The sequence below is a fragment of the Athene noctua genome, chromosome 31, assembly GCF_965140245.1.
Source record: "Athene noctua chromosome 31, bAthNoc1.hap1.1, whole genome shotgun sequence".
Taxonomy (NCBI): domain Eukaryota; kingdom Metazoa; phylum Chordata; class Aves; order Strigiformes; family Strigidae; genus Athene; species Athene noctua.
The window spans coordinates 653,027-669,436 of record NC_134067.1 but is presented as its reverse complement, the minus strand read 5'-3'; the positions used below and the strand labels follow the sequence as shown (position 1 = coordinate 669,436).

At 65.5% G+C, this 16,410-nt stretch overlaps 1 protein-coding gene across 1 annotated transcript in view; it reads left to right on the top strand.

Annotated features, from left to right (window-relative positions):
• The first annotated feature begins 4,876 nt into the window (after positions 1-4,876).
• Positions 4,877-16,410, top strand: part of LOC141972075 (calmodulin-regulated spectrin-associated protein 3-like) — a 17,490-nt gene continuing 5,956 nt past the window's right edge. Inside the window, exons 1-6 of the mRNA XM_074929839.1 lie at positions 4,877-5,173; positions 10,970-11,235; positions 13,075-13,209; positions 13,309-13,407; positions 13,743-13,775; positions 15,534-15,586. Coding sequence (XP_074785940.1) covers positions 5,026-5,173; positions 10,970-11,235; positions 13,075-13,209; positions 13,309-13,407; positions 13,743-13,775; positions 15,534-15,586 — 734 coding nt within the window. The 5' untranslated portion in view covers positions 4,877-5,025. The remainder of the gene's footprint in view (positions 5,174-10,969; positions 11,236-13,074; positions 13,210-13,308; positions 13,408-13,742; positions 13,776-15,533; positions 15,587-16,410) is intronic.

The window sequence follows — 16,410 nt, the reverse complement described above, 5'->3', positions numbered from 1 at the left end:
ACAAAACACACGTGTGCACACACATCACACACATGTCACACGTGCACACATCACACACACGTACACACACGTGTACACACGTCACATGCGTCACACACAAAGTTGCAGACACACACGTGCACACACAGTTGCACAGACATGACGGTCACACACGTGCACACACGACACATCACGTGCACGTCACACACACGAACACACGCACAGAAAGTTGCCCACACACGTGACACGCACACACGTGACATCACACGCATGTCACACACGTGCACACACGTCCCACACAACATTGCAGACAAGTGACACCACACATACACACAGTGGCACACACGTGACACGTCACACACACATCACACATACACACAACACATGTGCACACGTGTACATACATCACACACAAAGTTGCAGACGCACATGTGTAAACACCGTTGCACACGTGACATGTCACACGCACATCACATGTGACCCATCACATGCACGTCACACACACGAACATCATGCCTGCACACAACATGTCACATGCACACACACGTGTACACACAGTTGCACACATGTGACATGTCACACGCACACCACATGTGTACACACATGACATCACATGCACATGTACAAGGCATGGACACACGCACACACACGTGCACACACAAAGTTGCCCACACATGTCACACGCACACACGTGACATCAAACGACTGTCACACGTGCACACACACGCTCACGCACACATCACACGCTCAGTTGCAGACATGTGACACATCACACATGTACACAGACACAGCTGCACACACGTGACACGTCACACGCACATTACGTGTGTACACACGTGTACACACACAACACAAAGTTGCCAACACATGCACACGCACATCACACGTGCACACCCGCGAACGTATGCAAAGTTGCCCACACAACACGTCACACACGTGACATCACATGAACATCACACACATCACGTGCACATGTACACGTGTACACACAAACACACACCAAGTTGCCCACACACGACACACCACACACACACGTGACACGTCACATGAACATCACGTGAACACACGTGCACACACGAAGTGGCAGACATGTGACATGTGTGCTCACACTCCTTGCAGACACACGCCTTGCACACGCATGTGCACCTTGCACACCCCCCCGGAGCCACCTTGCACATGCACAAACACGCCTCGCGCACACGCAGCTCCCGTGCACACACGTGCACGCGCCCCCACCCCCCACAGATACACGCCTTGCACGCATGTGAGCACCTGGCGGACACGCGCACGAACACTTCGCACACCCATGGACACCCCTTGCACACGCCCTGCACACGTACACACCCCTTGCACACACACAGCTCCCTTGCACACACGTGTGTCCCAGCAGACACACACCCAGCACACGTATGAACACCCTGCACACGCAGATACACACCTTGCACACGTGTGAGTGCCTCACACACGCACGAACACCCCTTGCACACCCCTTGCACACGCGTGAGCACCTTGCACATGCCTTGCACACACCTCACACAGGTGTGAGCGCCTCGCACACCCCTTGCACACGCGTGAGCGCCTGGCACACGCCTCTTGCACACACCTCACACACGTGTGAGCGCCTCACACACCCCTTGCACACGCCTCACACACACGTGAGCACGCGGCACACGCCTCTTGCACACGCGTGAGCACCTTGCACACCCCTTGCACACGCGTGAGCGCCTTGCACACCCCTTGCACACGTGTGAGCGCCTCACACACCCCTTGCACATGCCTCACACACACGTGAGCACGCGGCACACGCCCCTTGCACACGCGTGAGCACCTTGCACACCCCTTGCACACGCGTGAGCGCCTTGCACACCCCTTGCACACGCGTGAGCACCTTGCACACCCCTTGCACACGCGTGAGCGCCTTGCACACCCCTTGCACACGCCTCACACACACGTGAGCACGCGGCACACGCCCCTTGCACACGCGTGCACGCCCCCCCTCGCCTTGCACACGCACCCCTCCCCCCCGCGGTCCCTCCTGAGCCGCCCCGGGGGTGGGTGCCGGGGGGGGAGGGGTGCCGGGGGGTTTGGGTGCCCCCCCCTCCCCTCCCCTCCCCCCCGTTAAGCCTCTTAGGGGGCTCCCGGCGGCTCCAGCCGGGGCCGGGGATTAACGGGGGGGCGGGGGGGGGCGGGGGGGGCGGGGGGGACCCAGGCGGCCGGACCACCCCTCCCCCACCCCGTGGGACCCAGGCGGGCCGGAGGAGGCCCCTCCCCCCTCCCAGTTCAGCCGGTTCAACTGGTTGAACTGGGAGAAGGGATGGGGGGGGGGGGGGGGGGAGGGGCAGGGCAGGTCCCTGGGGCCACACCCTCCGCCCCTCCCCCCCCGCCCGGGGTGTCCCCGTGTGTGTCCCCCCCCCCCCCCCCCGTGTCCCCTCCTTGTCCCCTCGGTGTCACTCCCGTGTCCCCCCCGATGTGACTCTGTCCCCATGGCCCCTCCCGTGTCCCCCCCCCCCGTGTCCCCCCCGTGTCCCCCCCGATGGTCCCGTGTCCCTGATGTCCCCCCCGTGTCCCCTCCGTGTCCCCATCCCCGTCACTCCCATGTCCCCACCGATGTGACCCTGTCCCCATCCCTCCCGTGTCCCCCCCGTGTCCCCTCCATGTCCCCATCTGTCACTCTCATGTCCCCATGTCCCTTCCCATGTCCCCACCGATGTGACCCTGTCCCCACCCCTCCCGTGTCCCCTCCATGTCCCCTCCATGTCCCCATCTCTGTCACTCCCATGTCCCCACCGATGCTCCTGTGTCCCCTCCGTGTCCCCATCCCCATCCCCCCTGTGTCCCCATGTCCCCACCGATGGTCCCGTGTCCCCATGTCCCCACCGTGTCCCCTCCGTGTCCCCATCCCCATCACTCTCATGTCCCCATGTCCCTTCCCATGTCCCCCCATGTCCCCACTGTGTCCCCACCTGTCACCTCCACGTCCCCCACATGTCCCCACCCCTCCTGTGTCCCCATGTCCCCATCTCTGTCACTCCCATGTCCCCATCCCCGTACCTCCCCTGTCCCCATGTCCCCACCGACGTTCCCGTGTCCCTCCTGTGCCCCCTCCTGTGCCCCCCGTGTCCCCGCCGTGTCCCCCCCGCGCCGTGTCCCCCGTGTCCCGTGTCGGTCCCCGCGTTGCCATGGCCGCTGCCGGAAAATAGGACACGGGGAGGGGCCCGAGGGGGCTGAGCGGGGACACGGGGACACGGACACAGGGGACAAGGACACGGGGGACACGGACACGGGGGACATGGGGACACGGGGACACGGACACGGGGGACACGGGGGACACGGGGGACATGGGGACACGGGGACACGGACACGGGGGACACGGGGGACACGGACACGGGGGACATGGGGACACGGGGACACGGACATGGGGGACACGGGGGACACGGACACGGGGGACATGGGGACACGGGGGACATGGGGACATGGGGACACAGACACGGGGGACACGGGGGACATGGGGACACAGACACGGGGGACACGGGGGACACGGGGGACACGCCCCCATTATCCCCAGTGCCCCCAGAGGGGTGATGCCCCCCCAGTGTCCCCCCAGTGTCCCCAGTTCCCCTCAGAGCCCCCAGTCCCTCCACAGACCCTGCACCCCCCCCCAGTACTCCCAGTATGCCCCCACTGGGGCTCAGGTCTTCCAGTGCCTCCAGTATGCCCAGTTCCCCCACAGTCCTCCCAGTATCCCCAATAACCAGGATGCCATTTAGAGAGCCCAGTCCCTCCCAGTATTCCCAGTGTCTCTTCTCCACAGTATTCCCAGTGCCCCCAGTCCCTCCCCCCAGTCCATCCAGTATCCCCAGTGCCCCAGAGCTCCAGTCCCTCCCAGTGTGCCCAGTGGCACCACTGTCTCTAGAGCCCCCAGTCCCGCCCAGTACCCGCTGGGAGCCCTGCTCCCCCAGTTTCCCCAGTCCCTCCCAGTTTCCCCAGTCCCCCCCTAGGGGCTCTGCTTCCCCAGTCCCTCCCAGTTTGCCCAGTACCTCCCTGGGGCCACTGCTCCCCCAGTATCCCCAGTCCCCCCCTTAGGGCCCCTCTGCTCCCTGAGTATCCACAGTCTCTCCCAGTTCCCCCAGTCCCTCCCAGTTTCCCCAGTATCCCCAATACCCCCCTGGGGGCTCTGCTTCCCCAGTCCCTCCCAGTTTGCCCAGTAGCTCCCCTGGGGCCCCTGCTCCTCCAGTATCCCCAGTCCCTCCCAGTATCCCCAGTCCCCCCCTAAGGCCCCTGCTTCCCCAGTATCCCCAGTCCCTCCCAGTATCCCCAGTCCCCCCCTGGGGCCCCTGCTTCCCCAGTATCCCCAGTCCCTCCCAGTATCCCCAGTCCCCCCCTGAGGCCCCTGCTTCCCCAGTATCCCCAGTCCCTCCCAGTATCCCCAGTCCCCCCCTGGGGCCCCTGCTTCCCCAGTATCCCCAGTCCCTCCCAGTATCCCCAGTCCCCCCCTGGGGCCCCTGCTTCCCCAGTATCCCCAGTCCCTCCCAGTATCCCCAGTCCCCCCCTAAGGCCCCTGCTTCCCCAGTATCCCCAGTCCCTCCCAGTTTGCCCAGTAGCTCCCCTGGGGCCCCTGCTCCTCCTGTCCCTCCCAGTCCCTCCCAGTATCCCCAGTCCCCCCCTGAGGCCCCTGCTCCCCCTGTCCCTTCCAGTATCCCCAGTACGGGGGGGGGGGGGGGGAGGGGGGTGCTTGTAGGCGCCCCGGAGGGGGCGGGGCGCACCTGCGGTCACGTGCCCCTGGCCCCGCCCCCTCGCGCTCCCCTCCCCGCACCTGGCGCTCGCGCCTCGCTCCCGCCCGGGGCCGCGCCCGGACCCGAACTCCCCCCCCCCCCCTCCCCAATCCCCTCCCCGAACCCACCCGAGCGGCTCCGAACCCACCCGAACGTTTCCGAACCCACCCGAAGCTGCTCCGAAGCTTCTCCGAATCTACCCGAACCCGCCCGAGCGGCTCCGAAGCTTCGAACCGGGCCGGGCCGGGCCCCCGCCGCCGCCGCCGCCCCGGGGATGGTGGCGGCCCCCCCCGCCGCCGCCGCGGCCATGCGCCGGGGCTTCCTGGTGCCCGAGATCCGCCCGCTCGACCAGTACGACGGGGCGAGGGCTCGGAGCGCCGCCAGCCTCGCCTGGGCCATCGCCACCGGCTACGGGGGCGCGGGTAGGCCCCGGGACCGGGCGGGGGGGGGGGAGACGGGGGGGCAACTGGGAGGGGTTGGTCGGTACTGGGGGGGGGTTACGGTGTACCGGGAGGGGGTGAGGTAGCCGGTACCGGCAGGATACGGGGAACCGGGGTGTGTGGGGGATCGGTACTGGGCGAGAATGGTCGGTACTGGGAGGGGAGGGGGGGTGGTCGGTATTGGGGGGGATTTGTCGGTACGGGGGGGGGAATTAGTCGGTATTGGGGGGGGTTGGTTGGTACTGGGGGGGTTACGATGCACCCGAGGGGGTGAGGTAGCCGGTACCGGGAGGATACGGGGAACTGGGAGAGGAGGGGTGTCGGTACTGGGTGAGAGTGGTCGGTACGGGAGGGGGGTGGTCGGTACCGGGGGGGGGATTTAATCGGTATTGGGGGGGGGATTTGTCGATACGGGGGGGGGGGGAATTAGTCGGTATTGGGGGGGGTTGGTTGGTATTGGGGGGGTTATGATGCACCGGGGGGGGGGTGAGGTAGCCGGTACCGGGAGGATACGGGGAGCCGGGGGGGGTCGGTACTGGGAGAGAATGGTCGGTACTGGGGGGTGTTGGTCAGTCCGGGGGGGGGATTTGATCAATACTGGGGGGGTTTGTCGGTACCGGGGGGGTTACGATGCACCGGGGGGGGGGGGGGGGAGGCGGGCGGTACCGGCAGGATACGGGGAGCCGGGGGGGGCGGGGTTACGGTGCCGGTACCGGGGATATGTCCCGCCCCCGGGGGGGGGGTGTCCCTTGTCCCCCCCCCCCCGCCCCGCTCGGTGCTTTTGTTGCAGTCGGGGGGTGGTGGTGGTGGTGGTGATGACGTCGCGATGTGACGTCACAGGGCGGGACCCCCTGCGGCGCCCCGCCCCTTGCGGTGTTGGGGGGGGGGGGGGGGGGCTGGGGGGGGGGGGTATCCACCTCCCCGACCCCATTTGCCCCCCCCTCCCCACGGGTGTCTGGGGTCACCCCCAGTGTGCCCCCCCCCCCCCCTCAGCGGAGAGGGGGATCCCCCGTGTGCCCCCCCCAGGGTACTGGGGGTCCCCTTGGCCCCCCCGCGACTCAGAGAAGGGGACCCCCCCTATGTGCCCCCCCCCCTGCGGTGTTTGGGGCCCCCCCCCCAGAAGATTGACCCCCGCTATGTGCCCCCCCACCATATTGGGGGCCCCCCGCATATTTCTCCCCCCCCTCCCATTTTGGGGGGCTCTCCCCATGCCCCCCCCTCCCCCCATCCTGAGCCCAGCCCCCCCCAAGGTCAAAGTCCCTGCCCCTCCCCCCCCCAAGCACCCTTTGGACCCGGGGAGGGGCCAAACCCGGGGAGGGGGGAGGGACCTGGGTGCTGCGCTTTGGGGGGGGCACCCACGGGGGAGACCCGGCTGTTTGGGGGCTGGGGGGTGACACCCCCCCACCCCTGTGGGGTGCAGGGTGGGTGCTGGGGGTGTCGTGGGTAGGATGGGTGCTGGGGGGAAAGCCTCCCCTCCCCATGGGGTGCAGGATGGGTGCCATGGGTGCTGTGAGTTGGTGCCAGGGGTGCAGGGTGGGTGCTGGGGAGTGAGCCCCTCTCTCCATGGGGTGCAGGGTGGGTGCTGGGGGTGCCATGGGTGCTGTGAGTTGGTTGTGGGTGCGGGGTGGGTGCAGGATGCGTTCTGTGGGTGCTGAGGAGTGAGCCCCTCTCTCCATGGGGCGCAGGATGGGTGCTGGGGGTGTCGTGGGTGCTGTGAGTTGGGGGTGGGTGCTGTGGGTGCAGGATGGGTGCCATAGGTACTGTGAGTTGGGTGCCAGGGGTGCAGGGTGGGTGCAGGATGGGTGCCATGGGTGCTGTAGACTAGGTCTGGGTGCCGGGGGTGCTGTGGGTGCAGGATGGGTGCCATGGGCGCTGTGAATTGGGTGCCATGGGTGCTGCAGCTGCCAGGGGTGCAGGGTGGGTGCTGGGGGTGCTGGGGAGTGAGCCCCTCTCTCCATGGGGCGCAGGATGGGTGCTGGGGGTGCTGTGGGTGCAGGATGGGTGCCCTAGGTACTGTGAGTTGGGTGCCATGGGTGCTGCAGCTGCCATGGGTGCAGGATGGGTGCTGTGAGTGCTGGGGACTGAGCCCCCCTCTCCGTGGGGTGCAGGGTGGGTGCAGGATGGGTGCCATGGGTGCTGTAGACTAGGTCTGGGTGCCGGGGGTGCTGGGGGTGCAGGATGGGTGCCCTAGGTACTGTGAGTTGGGTGCCAGGGGTGCTGCAGCTGCCAGGGGTGCAGGGTGGGTGCTGTGCGTTGGTCAGTGGTGCCGTGGGGGCAGGATGGGTGCCATGGATTGGTTCTGGGTGCTGGGTGGGTGCCAGGTAGGTGCAGGGTGGGTGCAAGAACGGGTGCTGTGGGTGCCTGGTGGGTGCCATGGGTTGGGTCTGGGTGCTGTGGGTGCAGGATGGGTGCTGTGGGTGCAGGATGGGTGCTGTGGGTGCCGTGGGTGCTGTGAGTCGGGTGTGGGTGCGGGGTGGGTGCAAGAACGGGTGCTGTGGGTGCCTGGTGGGTGCCATGGCTGACGTGGGTGCAGGATGGGTGCCGTAGGTGCTGTGAGGTGGGTGTGGGTGCAGAGTGGGTGCTGTGGGTGCAGGATGGGTGCCGGGTGGCAGTAGCGGGCTGGGACCCGTTGGGTGCCTGGGGCGGGGGTGGGGGCGCGTTCCCACGCCGGGTGGGGCGGGTGTGGGTGTGGGCACCCGCCGGGAGCCCCGGGGCTGGGTGCCAGGGGTCCGCCCACACCCACGGCCCTTCCTGCCCCTCCAGGAACGTGCCCCCCACCCCGGCCACCCCTCCAGGAGGGACCCAGGCGTCCCCCCCACCCGTCTCTGTGGGTCTCATGGTGGCCTATGTGGTGGTCCCGTGGCCACTGTGGGGCTGCAGCCGTGGGTCTGTGGCTGTTGGGGGTCTCCGTGGCCACTGAAGGTCTCCAGGGACCACAGCTGGGTCCCTGGTTGGATGCGTGGTCATTGGGGTGGGGTTTGGCCACTGGTGGTCTCCGTGGCCACTGGGGGGGTCTCCATGGCCGTGGGTCCGTGGTTGGGTCCACGATCACCAGTTCACGATGGGCTTTGGCCACGTGGTGGTTCATTGGTGGTTGGGGGTCTTCATGGCCACTGGGGGTCTCCGTGGCCATTGGGGGGATCTCCGTGGCTGTGGGGGGTCCATGGTTGGGTCCATGATCATCAGCTCGTGGTGGGGCTTTGTGGGCCCATGGTGGGGCTGTGGTGGTTGGGGGTCTCCATGGCCGTGGGTCCGTGGTGGGATCTGTGGTCGTTAGATCATGGTTGGCTTTGGCTGTGGGTCTGTGGCCATTGGGGGTCTCCATGGCCACTGGGGGTCTTCATGGCTGTGGGTCCATGATTGGGCCCGTGGTCACCAGCTCATGGTGGGGCTTTGTGGGGCTGTGGCCATGGGGGGGTCTCTCCAAGGCCGTGGGTCCATGGTTGGGCTTCTGGTCACCGTGGCTTTGGCCACGTGGTGGTTCATTGGTGGTTGGGGGTCTTCATGGCCACTGGGGGTCTCCGTGGCTGCGGGTTTGTGGCCATTGGGGGTCTCCATGGTCATTAGCTCGTGGTGGGGCTTTGTGGGCCCATGGTGGGGCTATGGTGGTTGGGGGTCTCCATGGCCGTGGGTCCGTGGTAGGATCTGTGGTCGTTAGATCATGGTTGGCTTTGGCTGTGGGCCTGTGGCTATTGGGGGTCGCCACGCACCCATGGTTGGATTCGTGGTCATCAACTCATGGTGAGCTTTGGCTGTGGGTCTGTGGCCACCAGGGGCCTCCATGGCCACGAGTCCATGATTAGGCCCGTGGTCATCAGCTCATGGCGGGATTTGTGGGCCCATGGTGGGGTTGTGGCCATCGGGGGTCTGCAGGGACGTGGGCCTGTGGTCATCAGTTCATGGTGGGCCTTGGCTCTGGGTCTGTGATTGGCCATTGGGCATCTCAGTGGCCACTGGGTGGGTCTCCATGGCCATGGGTCCATGATTGCGTCCGTGGTCATCAGCTCATGGTGGGGCTTTGTGGACCCATGGTGGTTCATTGGCTTTTGGGGGTCTCCATGGCCGTGGGTCCGTGGTTGGATTCGTGGTCATCAGCTCATGGTGGGGTTTGGCTGTGGGTCTGTGGTGGTTCATTGGCTGTTGGGGGTCTCCATGGCCACTGAAGTTCTTCATGGCTGTAGGTCCGTGGCCATTGGGGGTCTCCATGGCCTTGGGTCCATGGTTGGGTCCATGGTGATCAGTTCATAGTGGGCTTTGGCCATGGGTCCGTGGTGGTTCTCCAGGGACGTGGGGCTGTGGTGGGATCCGTGGCCATCAGTTGATGGTGGGCTTTGGCCATGATTTGATCCGTGGTCACTGGCTCATGGGGAAGCCTTGGCCACGGGTCCCTGGTGGATCTGTGGCCATGAGGCTGTGGCCACCAGGGTCTCTGTGGCCATGGGGCCGTGGTGGGACTGTGGCCGTGGGGCCATGGCTTTGCTCGGTTGCAGGTGGTTCTCCCCATGGCCGTGGCTGTTGGGGGGCTCCATGGGGCCGTGGCTTCGTGGTCATTGGCTCTTGTTGGGATCTCCGTGGCCACGGGGCTGTGGCTTAATCTGGGGTCTTGCGGCTGTGGCCACCGTGGGGCTGTGGCCACCGTGGGGCTGTGGCCATGAGGCCAATCTAGGTCTATGATGGATCCCTGGTGGGTCTGTGGCTGTGGGGCCGTGGCCACTGAGCCCATGGTGTGTCCGTGGTGGTGGCCATGGGCCTGTGGTGGGCCTGTGGCCGTGGGTCCATGAGCGCCTTCAAGGCCATGGTGGGTCCAGCCCAGCCGTGGGTCTGGGGGGAGGTTGAAGGCCATGCGGGGGGGTTGCTGGTGGCTGTAGGTCCGTGGCTAGTCCGTGGTCATGGCTGTGGGTCCGTGGGTGACTTCAAGGCAACTGTGGGTCCGTGGCTGGTCTGTGGTGGTAGCCATGGGCTTGTGGTGGGTCCCTGGATGGGTCCAAAGCAATGAGGGGGCTGTAGCCGTGGCTGTGGGTCTGTGGTGGGGACGTCGCCGTGGGTCTGTGGGTCATTTCAAGGCCATGATTTGTCTGTGGCCCGATGATGGGTCTGTGGTGGCCCCATGGTGGGTCTGTGGTGGTGGCCGTGGATCCGTGGTGACCCCATGGCAGGTCCGTGGTGGCCCCATGGCAGTTTCATGATGGCCATGGGTCTGTGGTGGTGGCCTCATGGTGGGTCTGTGGTGGTGGCCCCTTGATGGGTCTGTGGTGGCCCCTTGATGGGTCCGTGGGGGCCATGGGTCTGTGGTGGCCCCGTGGCAGCTTCATGGTGGCCATGGGTCCGTGGTGGTGGCCCCGGGTCCGTGGTGGCCCCATGGCAGGTTCATGGTGGCCATGGGTCCGTGGTGGCCCCACGGCAGGTTCATGGTGGCCCCGGGTCCGTGGTGGCCCCATGGCAGGTTCATGGTGGCCCCATGGCAGGTTCATGGTGGCCCCGGGTCCGTGGTGGCCCCATGGCAGGTTCATGGTGGCCATGGGTCCGTGGTGGCCCCACGGCAGGTTCATGGTGGCCCCGGGTCCGTGGTGGCCCCACGGCAGGTTCATGGTGGCCCCGGGTCCGTGGTGGCCGCCATCGATCTGTGGTGGCCCCGTGGTGGGTCCATGGTGGCCCAACGGCAGATGCGTGGTGGTGGCCGTGGGTCCGTGGCTGATTTCACGGCCACAGTGGGCCCACGTGGGCCAGCGGCAGGTCCGGGTGCCCCCCCCCCTCACCCCCCACCCCCCACCCCCCCAGGCAACGTCCCCGAGGAGCTGCGTGACCCCTTCTACACCGACCAGTACGAGCAGGAGCACATCAAGCCACCGGTCACCCGGCTACTGGTGGCCTCCGACATCTACTGCCGGGCGTGGCGCCACGCCCTGGGCCCCCCCGAGCCCCCCGCCACCCCCCCGGCCGATAACGGGGCGCTGCTGGCCCTGCTGAGCCGCCGGGGGCTGCCCCCCACCTTCCAGGACGCCCCCGTCCGCGAGGCCGATCTCCAGCACAGGCCCATCAAAATGGTGGGGGGAACTGGGAGATACTGGGGAGGGAGTGGGGTGGTACTGGGAGCGCTGGGGGGGGGCACTGAGAAGGGAGTGGGAGGTCCTGGGAGCACTGGGGAGGGAGAGGGGAGCACTGGGATGAACTGGGGAGGGAGTGGGGGGGTACTGGGAGCATTGGGGAGGGAGTGGGGAGCACTGGGGTGAACTGGGGAGGGAGTGGGAGGTACTGGGAGCACTGGGGGGGCAGTGGAAAGGGAGTGTGGGGGGTACTGGGAGCACTGGGGAGGCAGTGGGGGGGCCACTGGAGAGGGAGTGGGAGGTCCTGGGAGCACTGGGGAGCGAGAGGGGAGCACTGGGATGAACTGGGGAGGGAGTGAGAGGTACTGGGAATGGTGTGGGGGGGTACTGGGAGCACTGGGGAGGGAGTGGGGAGCACTGGGGTGAACTGGGGAGGGAGTGGGAGGTACTGGGAGCACTGGGGGGGGCAGTGGAAAGGGAGTGTGGGGGGGTACTGGGAGCACTGGGGAGGGAGAGGGAGGTACTGGGCAAGGCGTGTGAGGGCACTGGGTGCACTGGGAAGGGAGTGGGGGGCACTAGGAAGGGAGTGGGAGGTACTGGGAGCACTGGGGAGGAAGAGGGGAACACTTGGGTGAACTGGGGAGGGAGTGGGAGGTACTGGGAGCACTGGGCAGGCACTGGGGAGAGAGTGGGGGGGAACCAGCAGCACTGGGCAGGCACTGGGGGGAACTGGGGAGGGAGAGAGGGGCACTGGGAGCACTGGGCAGGCACTGGGGGGAACTGGGAAGAACTGGGAGGGCACTGGCAGCACTAGGCTGGCACTGGGGGGAACTGGGAGGGCACTGGGAGCACTGGGCAGGCACTGGGGGGAACTGGGAAGAACTGGGAGGGCACTGGCAGCACTAGGCTGGCACTGGGAGGAACTGGGAAGCACTGGGAGCACTGGGCAGGCACTGGGGGGAACTGGGAAGAACTGGGAGGGCACTGGCAGCACTAGGCTGGCACTGGGAGGAACTGGGAAGCACTGGGGAGAACTGGGAAGCACTGGGGGGGGGCCCCCCCTCATTAAGCCAGTTAGGGCAGAGCCCTCGTTAACTCCCGTTAATTGGCTCAGGCCGATCCCATTAACGCTGCCCGGCCCGGGGGGGGGGGGCAGTTCGGGGGGGCCCCTGGGGCTCTGCCGGGTTTTGGGGTCCCCCATCTCCCCCCGGTTTTTTTAGGGGGGGGGTGTCCACCTCTAACTGCCCACTTTTGGGGTCCCCCCTCCTTTGCCTGGCTTTGGGGGCCCCCCTATCTCTGCCCATTTTGGGGGGGCCCCCCCATCTCTGCCAATTTTGGGGTGTCCCCCCCATATCTCCCCATTTCGGGGTGCCCCCCCCCTCTTTGCCCAGCTTTGGGGTCCCCCGTTTCCCCCCACTTTTGAGGGGGGGGGATCCCCATAACTCCCCACTCCCCCCCCCCCCCCCAAGCTTTCCCTACCTTTGGGGTCCCCCATCTCCCCCCACTTTTTTTTTTTTTTTTTGCGGGGGGGGGGCCCACCTCTAACTGCCCACTTTTGGACCCCCCCTATCTCTGCCAATTTTGGGGTGTCCCCCCTATATCTCCCCATTTCAGGGTGCCCCCCCCTCCCTCTCCACCCAGCTTTGGGGTCCCCCATCTCCCCCCACTTTTAGAGGCGGGGGCATCCCCATAACTCCCCCCCCCCCCTCACATTTCCCTACCTTTGGGGGGTCCCATCTCCACACACATCCCCCCAACACCCTTGGGCCACCCCCCCACCCCCTTTACACCCCAAAATCTCCCCCCGTCACCCCAAAATCCTGCCCCCCCCCCCCCCAGGGTGCCCATCTGGCTCTCATCGACTCCCTCATGGTGGCGTTTGTCACCGAGGCCACCCGGGGGCTGGGACCCCCCCCGGGGGCCCCCCCGGGCCCCAATTCCTGGGAGCAGAAGATCCTTTGCTGGCTGGACACAGTAAGTTCTTTTTTTTTTTTTTTTTTTTTTTGTTTGGGGGGGGGGGGCACCCCCAAATTTCCTGACCCCCCCCCCCCCCCCCCCTCCATTTACCTATAGGTGAACCGCAAGCTGCAGGAGAGCACCGAGAGGGAGGGGACCCCCCGAAATTCAGCCCCCCCAGATGGCCCCGCGGCCCCCCAACAGTGCGGGCACAAGGTTGGCGTTAATTAACACGTCGGGCGCATTAATTTTTTTTTGGGGGGGGGGCATTAATTAATTAGAACAGCCGTTAATTATAAGGGGGGAGGGCTAAGAGGGGGCACCCCGAGCCTCGCCGCTGCTGCACCCAAGGTAGCTTTGCGCCCCCCCCCCCTCCCTTTCTATCTTTCCGCTTCACCCCCCCCCCTCTCAAGGACCCCCCCCATGGTGTTGGGGACACCCTATGGTGTTGAAAACCCCCCTCCTGGTTTTGGGGACCCCCCCTCACCCCTTTTTTTTGGCCCCCCCCCCCCCCGCTCTGATGCGCCTCTTCTGTGTCTCCTCGGCTTCAGTGTCCCACCCGGTGGTACTGGAAGTTGGTTCCTGTAAGTGGGTGCTTTTCTTTACCCCCCCCCCGCAAAAAAATCGTGACCCCCCCCCACCCCAAAACTCCCCTCTCCCTGCTTGACCCCCCCCCAAATCCGTGGGGTGCTGCTGGCCCCCCAAAGCTTGCCAGGCATGGACACTCCCCCCCCCCCCCCCCCTCCTTTCCCTTTTCACTGGAGGAAGGATGCTGCTGGGTGCTGTGCCCCCCCCCCCCAAAAAAAAAAAAAAAAAGACAGGGGGGGCTGATGCTGGTGCCCCCCCACAAAAAAATGGGTTGAGGGGGGCTGTGGAGCCCCCCCACATTCGGGTATGGGGGTGCGGGCTGTTCACCACCCCCCCACCCCCCCCCAAAATGTTTTTTTTTTTGGGGGGGGGGGTGTATTTCCTACACACACCCCCCCCTGCAAAATGTGGGTATGGGGGGGAGTATTTCTGCAGACAACACCCCCCCCCCCAAAAAAAAAAAATATTGGCACGTGGGGGGGGTGTCAAGTCCCCCCAAAAATATTGAGGGACACACCCCCCCCCCAGCATCCTCCACTCCCCCCCCCCCCCTTTTCTGTCTCAGTTCTTGCGTCGACTCCGGGGGGGGCACGAAAAATGCATGGGGGGGGGGGGGGGGGGGCATGAAATTCGGGGGGGGGGGGGCACGAAATGCCGGGGAGGGGGGGCACATGCGTGTTGTGCCTGCAGGGACTAACACGAGGGGATCCTCCCCCCCCCTAAAAAAAAAAAAAAACCAACACCCCCACCCCAGGGTGGGGGGGCAATAAGGAAACCCCGGAGCAGGGTGCCCCCCCCTCAAAAAAAAAAAAAGTAGGGGGGGCACCAAATGGACACCCCCCTAAAAAAATAATTAGAAAGGGGGGGGGGGGCAGCAATTGAACCCCTCCCCAAATGTGGGCGCCTCAAAAAAAAAAAAAAGGGGGGGCACCCAATGGCCCCCCCACCCATTTAAATAAGGGGGGGGCACTAAATGAGCTCCCCCCCCAAAAAAAAAAAATTAATTGGGGGGGGCATTAACTAAACCTCCCAAAATAAACAGGGGGGGTGGCGCTAATGGACCCCCTAAAAAATAAATGGGGGGGGGCAGCAAATAGATAACCCCCCCCCAAAAAAAAAGCCTTAAGGGGGGGCACCAAGCAGCTAGCCCCCCCACCAATTAAATAAGTGGGGGCACCAAATGGACCCCCCCAAAAATAAATAAGGGGGGGCAGCAAATTAATGCCTGTAAATGGATAAGGGGGGGCAGCAAATAGACACATAACTCCCCCCCCAAAAAAAAAAAAAAAAATAAGGGGGGTGGAAAATTACCCCCTCCCTCCAAAAATAAATGGGGGGGGGCAGCAAATTAACCCCCCCGAAATAAATAAGGGGGGGCAGCGAATGAAACACCCCCCCCCCTCCTCTAAATCCCCCTCAAATAAATAGTGGGGAGTGGCTAGGTGACCCCCCCCCCAAAAAAAAATAATAAAAGGGGGGGGCACAAAGTGACACCCCCGTAAAAATGAAAGGGGGGGGGCACAAAATGACACACACCCCCCCCCTTCGTAAAATTTTGGGGTAGCAAAGAGACACCCCCCCCCCCCCCCCTGTGATGGGGTGAGACTAAAGGGGGGGGGGAGCACATGAAACAGCCCCCCCCCCCGCTAAAAAATGTTGGGGTTCGCCCCCCCCCCCGTTGTTTGGGTGCATGGGGGGGTGGGGGGCCCCCCCCGTGCCCCCCCCCTCCCTGACGCTCTCTCCTCGGGCCGCAGCACGCCATCGCCTTCTGCTTGAAGGAATCGGGGAATAAACCTCCGGTGGTAACGTATCGCCCCCCCCCCCGCGCCCCCCCCCTCTCCTTTTCACCCCCCCCCCAAACACCCCCCCATGGGTGGGGGGCACCCATCTGCCCCCCCCACCCCAAAATCTGCCCCCTCCCACCTCGCTGCTGCTGCCTGCAACGCTGCCCACATGGTGCCCCCCCCCCTCCCCTCTCTTAGCACCCTGCTCCGGGTTTAGGGGGGCGCCTGTGCCCCCCCCCCTCAAAAAAAAAAAAATCGGGGGGGGCGCAGGGGCTCGCTGGGGGGGGGGGCACAGGGGTGCCCCCCCGTGTGGTCTGAATTGGGGGGGGGGCACCCGTGTGCCCCCATGTTTGTGTTGGGGGGGGGGGGCGGTGCCCCATAAATTGAGGGGGGGGCCACCCCTGTGTGCCCCCCCCCCCGTGCAAAAATTGTAGAGGGGGGGGAGCGGGCACCCCTGTGTGCCCCCCCCCGAATATTTCAGGGTGCAGACGCACCCATGGGTGTCATGAGGGGGGGGGCAGCCATGTGCCCCCCCCCCCCCCCAATTCTGATTTGGGGAGGGGGGGGGGCAATTCTGTGCCCCATAAATTAAGGGGCGGGGGGGGGGCCCAGGCCCTGTGCCCCCCCCCCCAGATTGTAGAAGGGGGGGGGCACCCCTGTGCCCCCCCAAAATCGTGGGAAGAGGGGGGGGGCACCACTGTGGCCCCCCCAGATTGTGGGAAGGTCGGGGGGGGGGGGGGGTGTGTGGCAACAGATGCCCCCCCCCATTTTGCAGTGAGGAGGGGTTGCCCCCCCCAGCCCAATTAGTTGCCCCCCCTATATTTACAGGCGGGGGGGGGGGGGCGTG